General features: G+C 38.6%; 1 protein-coding gene across 1 annotated transcript; it reads left to right on the top strand.

Annotated features, from left to right (window-relative positions):
• Nucleotides 1-3196: 3196 nt before the first annotated feature.
• LOC100694108 (olfactory receptor 52N5-like) lies at nucleotides 3197-4141 on the top strand. Its single transcript, XM_005462513.3, has one exon. It carries the CDS (start codon nucleotides 3197-3199, stop codon nucleotides 4139-4141), a length of 945 nt encoding a protein of 314 aa, XP_005462570.1.
• The last annotated feature ends 3248 nt before the right edge of the window (nucleotides 4142-7389 follow it).

Below are 7389 nucleotides of genomic sequence, written 5' to 3'. Positions count from 1 at the left end.
GTAAAGTAACTAAAGGAAGGTGGAGAAAAAAAAGTTTGAAAGACAGCGCCATCTTGAAACTTCTAATGCTATTAATACACAGGTTTAACGATCAAAAGAAACTGAATCGTGTTTAGAAGATAAAATGCCTGTGTTCATTTAGTTCATTTTCATGATGAGGCAGGCTGACCAAAAACATCCTCTATTGTTCACATGTTAAAATGTGTGAAACGAGGGAAGGTTAGGGTTGAAAATGTTTGATTTCTTTTACTAAAATAAGCAGTTATAATTATTTTCATACACACATTGCGAATGTGCTCATAAGAGTTGGCACTCAGTCTTTTGAAGGCCAAAAGCTTCGTTCCGCGTGACTGTCCGGACTGATATATTGTATACTGAAATGACTTAAAGTGCAGAGGGGTAATTGCAAACACACTTATACACATAGATTATGATTAGAATAAGTCTCTGGGTCAGAGAGCTCCGAATATGATATTCTAAACCAACTTTGAACACTAGAAGAACAATGGATAATAACAGTAGATTATCAAGGCTGGGCAGAGAGGTGTTTTCGTTTTCTGTCTCTTACAGAGAAAGGAGCAGACACTAGACGAGGTCACGGAGATACGAGGATCCTTGGCAGCAGAAGCCGAGACTGCCAAGACAGCAATTGGGGTCAAGGGTCATGCCATTTGGGCTCCTGCTAGTCACCTCGTGAGGATTCTAGAACCACAGCAATAATCACGAAGGGGGTTGGCGGAAATCCAGAAGCACTGCACCAAAGAGGCCGGAGGTCCTGACTTGGCTGAGTCAGAAAAAATCCCGGACCTCAGGGTATTCCACCCCTGAGTTTGAAGCAAGAAGCGGAAAAGAGCGCAGAGAATCGCCCGTCCTGGAAGATTAGCTGTTTAACTGTAAAGAAGGTCACAGGCCCCTCAGAAAGAGGTTCTAGTTTGAGCACAAAGGTGGCAGCAGGAAACAACCAGAATTGGGTGAAGCTGGAAAGTAATGGGAGGTCTGAGAGTATTAGCATAAAATCACAGACTATTACAAAAGCTATATCAATTGCCCGAATACAGCGGTCATCCCACATGTGGTCCATCCGTTAAAGGGGGACAGAGGGCCCAGAGAGAGAAAAGAAGCGTAACAACTAAGAGAACCGACACCTAGTGAGTATAAAGATAGCAATCTGTGGCTAGATTGGCTAATTTAAAATATAAAAGAGCAAAAGGTGTTAGACTGTGTGGTGTGCGCAGACGCCCGCCCATATGTATTCACTGAACCTGGTCCTCTGTATCCCATTGATACATAGGGACTTGGTTGTATGTTTAAATTAACTGGAAGTGCTGTTTCTACAGGAAACTAATCCACTTTGGCCAGGCTGTCCCCACAAATTGACAACAAAACAGGTCCAGGACATTTCACCCCAAGAAAAGCTAACTATACTTGTTTTAATTTTACAGTAAGCAATCAGGGAAGCCACAAGCACGACGCGGGAGATGTTGACTCTAACTGGTGACGTATCTGGCCAGAGGAAAGGTAAATCAAGAAAATGGCACCGTGGGAACGTGCAGGTTTGTACTACTATTGTGGTGAGTACAGGCTATATGTCAGAATCCCTAGCTGGACTTCTGGCCTGTGGGCCATGGTACCTGTCGGGGCGCCTTTAGTTTTAGTGGGTGAAAAGGGGGTGCCACTGGGTGAACCCGGCACTGCCCAATTAACAGCGAGGCGTGGATGCCATGTTTTGAGGAAGCGCTCGACAGGCTCATTTGACTTTTCTTTGGGTTCACCAACGTATATCGATGCTATTAGGCTGCCTAGAGGGGTTCCAAACGAATTTAAATTGGCTGACCAAATTGTGGCCGGGTTTAAAAAGTTGCCAGTAGTTGTGGGGATTATTTCAATTATCCCAATTACTCCAAATTAGACTGTGGACCTTATTAATTACATCCACTACAATGTGCTTAGGTAGGCAAACTTAACTTGTGATGCAGTAGGAGGATTATCAGAGCAATTAGGACCCACTTCTCTTCTCAACAATACTCCCCGGGATGAAACTGTGACCAGAGCACTGGAAGGCCTGAAGACCTTGTCTAAACTCATGTATGAGCTCTTGGGAGTTGACAATCCGCTGAAGGAGGGGATGACCTCTGTCTCTGGGCAATGAAAAGGTTGCATTATGTCCATTAGGGTTTTCTTATCCGTTTTCATAGCTATTTTGGTAACTTGTGGGTGTTGTGTGCCTTCTATCGGAGGATTATTGGTAAGGTACAGCATTCCACGTATGCCGTAACCTATCATGGTTCCCCGCCTGCTAGCATCTTGCACCCTGCTTTATGTGCTGGATTGTCTCAGGGGCATCTGTACACAGCCTGCACCTACCTACATTTTCACTACACGGATATATCCTTACTGCAACTTAGAAATGCTTGTCCTGCCAGCCTATGCAGAAAAAAAGAACGTAACTATTAGATCTGAGAAAGCCTGGATTGGGACAAAAAAAATGCATTTTTGGTACAGGCAGCCCACCATATTCAGTCAAAAAATAATAATGAGGTAATTAATTAATTAATTAAAAAAAGTCTAACAAAGTCCATTCTAGTCTTTTTTTTTTTCTTGAGGCTTATGAGTGGCTTGCACCTTGCAGTGAACCCTCTGTATTTACTTTCATGCAGTCTTCACTTTATGGTAGCCTTGGATATTGACTTTTGTGAAGGTGTTTCTCTTCACCACCGTTCCGTGGATGTCCAGGTCTTTTTGCATTACTGAGTTCACCTTGTTTCATCCGCATGGAGAGCACTTTTGATCGTATGTTGTCTGTTCAAAGCAAAATCCTCCAAATGCAAGCACCACACCTCAAATCAACTCCAGGCCTTTTGTCTGCTTAATTGATAACAAAGGAATTGCCTTGAGTTTTGATGAACAAAGCACCTTTGATCTTATTATCATTGCAATTACATCATTCAAAATCTGAGGCAATGTGGACACCCTCTGGGAGTCTGTGCCTATAAAACAGCAGAGAACAGTGACAAACAAGCTGTGCAGTGATGTATTAGTCTACCAACAGCTTCACATCAGCTTTTCTATAACTCACCCTCATTGTTTTCACTACTATAAAGTTCCTTCTGTAACTTTTATTGTTTCTGATAAGATCATTTAGACTTGCTATCTCATAAGATCTGTAAGTGTAAAGTAACAGCTTCGTTCTTTCAGGATGATGGAGAACTACACCTACAACAGCTACACCCTCCAGTTAGAGGGCTTAAACATTTCAAAGGATTCTCTCTACCCCGCTCTCCTTTTCTTGTTTTTCTCCTACCTGTTTATAATGATTTTAAATGTGGGCATTACTATTTTGATTTTCATTAACAAGAATCTTCATCAGCCCATGTATCTCCTTTATTGCAACTTGCCATTGAATGATATTCTTGCAAACTCTATCGTGGTGCCCCGTTTGCTTATAGACCTTATGAGACCTCCATCTGAGCGCCTCATTAGTTATTATCAATGTGTTGTTCAGGCCTACATTGCGCACTTGGTTGGAACCACAAGTCACACTGTTCTCATGATTATGGCCTATGACAGATATGTGGCCATTTGTAATCCTTTGCACTATGCTTCCACAATGACCAACAAAATGGTGATCAAGCTGACAGTTTGTGCCTGGGGAGTGGCCTTTGTTTTGGTCGGGATTCTTCTAGGTCTGACCATACGACTGAGTCGATGCAGGACTTTGATCACAAACCCTTACTGTGACAATGCCTCATTGTTTAAACTGTCCTGTGAAAGTGTGGTCATTAACAACATCTATGGTATCACTTTCACCGTGGCTGTTTATGTGGGCTCTATAGGGGCAATAGTTCTTTCCTATACAAACATTGCAGTGGTTTGTCTGACCAGTAAGAACAAGTCTTTGAACAGTAAAGCGTTGAAGACCTGCAGCACTCATCTGGTTGTTTATCTGATTATGACATTTAGTGGAATGACACTCATTACTCTGCATCGCTTCCCTCAGTACTCAGAGTACAGAAAACTCTCTGCTCTTCTGTTTCGTATTGTTCCAGGCAGTCTGAACCCCATTATTTATGGTGTGCAGTCCAAAGAACTACAAAAAGCCCTTTTGAAGTTTTACGTATCCAAGAAGGTTTTGGCATCATAAACAGAATTAACAGAATGTGTTTCTGTTTGTTTTTATAGAAATTCAACATCTAAAGGGAGATCATCTCTGACAGCTATTTTAATCATAGTTAGATGGAAGTTGATGTTTTTGCTGCTGTAAGAAACTAATGTATAAAACTTTAGTCAGCATTTCAAAATGTGTGTGTGTGTGTGTGTGTGTGTGTGTGTGTGTGTGTGTGTGTGTGTGTGTATTTGTGTAAAATAAAACCTCAGGCCAATCTGTGGTTTTGTCTCATTCATGAAGTTTAATTTACATTAGATGACATTAAAGGCAAAAGCAAATATTTACTATCTGCAGGTAAGCCTTTGTTAAACACAGACACAAGGACTGTGCAGTTTTATTGGAGCTAAATACATAATTAGTATTTGAGAAAGAACATAATGCTATGAAACCAGCAATGAAACCCAGTTATACTGATTTAATGAATCTTAAAGGCCAAGAGAATACCTTTGCATTTTTAGCATTCTTACTTATACCATAGCTTTCATTTAAAATCAAAAAAGACAATCTCTGGACTTAAATCTGATTGAGATGTTGATATGAACTTAAACAGGCCGTTTAAAATACAGCTGAATTAAAACAATACTGCAAAGGAGAGAGAGAGCTTTAATTAATCCAGTGACAAAAGACTCATTGGGAATAATTCACTAATATCAGCATGAAAACCATCTTATCCTGAGAAAAATTATGTTTATTTTCTTGCAAAAATTAGCTTGTATGAAAAATCCCTCACATTTATGACACAGGCACACTAACCAGTTTTGTTCTTACTACTGTGCATATGTTGGCAAATCAGACTGGAACAGTGAATTAGGAACAGTTCACAAAATCAGCACATATCACTGTTTTGGTTCAGTATGGTATATGTTAGAAACTGAACTAAAACTGAAAGAATAGGGCAATTGAGGGCAAGTGAGATTCTTGTACAGTAAAATTTGAGAAGTTGTTGATTTCCATGCATTTCATTTGTGAGGTAAAAAAACCCCATTAAGATTGTTTTCTTTAAATTCATCAAGTTACTGCATAAAGTACATCAATAGTTACTCATTCTCTCATGTTAACTAAAAGGAAAATGTTTTTAAAGAGTATGATTTTTATGCTAAAATACAATGACCCTGCCATCTATAAGACCTTTTGTGCACATTCAGAACACAAAGTGTATAAAGTTCAGTCTTTTTCTACAAAAAATGTCTGATTAAATAAAAGCAGAAGATGACTCTTAAAGCTGTGACCCCTTAATTTGTGCAAACAAAAGAAATTTAAGTTTGGGGTTTTGTTCTTACTACATCACTCAAAATATTGTGAAGAATGAGCTCAAACAGCACTACAGTTTCCTCTTCTTTAAAATAAATGCAGACAGCAATTCTCAAAAAGTTGATTCTGTTCATCTGGATGTAACTTTTTCAGTGGGAGACAACAATTGTTCAGTTCCTCGATAATCTGTTCTTAATGAACAGATTACTGTTTTTACTTTAAGTGCGACATTAGAAATACAAACAGTGGCGTACAATCATCAGCCTTCCCACTACAAAGAGGTACAAGCGAAGGCTGTCCTTTGTTCCCTCTCCTCTTAGCATTAGCATTTAAACCTCTAGCTGCGGCCATTCGCCAGCACCAAGATATGCATGGTATAACAGTGGGTGGAACAAGTCATAAAATAGCATTGTATGCTGACGATTGTTGTTTTTGTCAAAACCAGAACTATCAATATCAGCCATTATATCTATTATATGTCAGTTCAGCTCGTTCTCTGGTTACAGAATTAATTTTGGGAAACCAGAGATTTTGCTGCTGGGTGACCAGGTTAACGCTCTGCCAGATATTTGCAATCCCCTTCAATGGCCCTCCAGTGGTTTCACATACTCTGGGCTAAAAATTCCGCCAGCTCTTAGAGCCCTATGGAAACTGAACTTATCCCCAGTTTTAATAAAAATAAAAAAAAGATTTGAATAAATGGAAAAGACTGCCGCTTTTTCTTTTGGGGCGTGTGAGCCTAATTAAAATGAATATTCTCCCTTGTTTATTATATCCCTTTCAAATGCTACCTCTATGGATAACCCAGAAATTTTCTTGTGATATAGGAAAAGTCTTTTCAAAATTTATCTGGCGTGGTAAGAAACCTAGATTAGGAATTAGAAATCTACAGCTGGCTACAGATAGGGAGGCTTAGGGTTAGTAAATTTCATTTTCTATAATTGGGCATGTCATAGCCATTTTTTATGGGAGTGGTTACATGGTTATCTCAATTCTTATTCCCACCTTGACTCTTGGTCTGCTTCACAAAGGGTTGGGCAGAGAAGATTTTTTTGACTCCTTTAAGATAAGATAAGATAAGATAAGATGGCCTTTATTAGTCCCACAGGTGGGAAATTTGTTTTGTTACAGCAAAAGTGCAAAGTTATGTAGCAGAAATTAGAAAACACTGGAATGCAATAAAATACAATAAAATAAAATAAAATACTATATACAATAGAATAAAATAGAATAGAATAATATATACAATAGAATAAAATAGAAATACAAATACTATATACAACTGAGTAGGAAAATACAAAAACACAACTTCGTCAGAAGAAGAATTGCACGTATAGCAGAAACAAAGACTTTGTTCTAGGAATGTCTCGCAGTCTGTTTGATATGTGTCATAACAACGGGCTAAGGGCGATTTGTATTTAAACAACACACTGATGAACTTTCAGCAACTGGATTCAAATTTTAATATTCCTAGAGACAATTTTTTGGGGCTTCCTCCATGTTTGTAATTTTGTTAATTCTGAAATTTCACAATCTGCAGAAACAGCTATGTATGAAGATTTGGAGACTTTTCTTATTAAACAACAAGACAGAACTCATTTTATTTCTGCCTTTTATTCTTTACTATATACGCATATTAGCAGCACATTGAGTGCTATTCATAAATGGGAGAGAGATCTTAATAATCAATATGTGGAGGAGGAGTGGAAACATAGCTAGATCTACTTTTACTTGCAACTGTTTGCAAGATACCCAATACAAAATTCGACACCGCCTAACTCCTAATGTTTTGCATAAGATTACACCTGATGTATCTGTATCAAATGTCAAAAAGAAACTGGTACCTTTTTCCATTACTTTTGGCAATGCAAACTAATTAAAAGATTTTGGAGTTTATATCTCAAGAATTGAGTAATATTTTTAAGAATTGGATCCAAAAGGACCCTGGATATTTTATTCTTGGTTTACCTTCA

The sequence above is a fragment of the Oreochromis niloticus genome, linkage group LG10, assembly GCF_001858045.2.
Source record: "Oreochromis niloticus isolate F11D_XX linkage group LG10, O_niloticus_UMD_NMBU, whole genome shotgun sequence".
Lineage (NCBI taxonomy): Eukaryota > Metazoa > Chordata > Actinopteri > Cichliformes > Cichlidae > Oreochromis > Oreochromis niloticus.
Note: the sequence above shows the minus strand (reverse complement) of the source record. Positions and strands in the feature narration are given on the sequence as shown.

Excerpts from the sequence above, each read along its gene's own strand:
- LOC100694108 (XM_005462513.3), top strand. The coding sequence starts at position 3,197 with ATGATGGAGAACTACACCTACAACAGCTACACCCTCCAGTTAGAGGGC.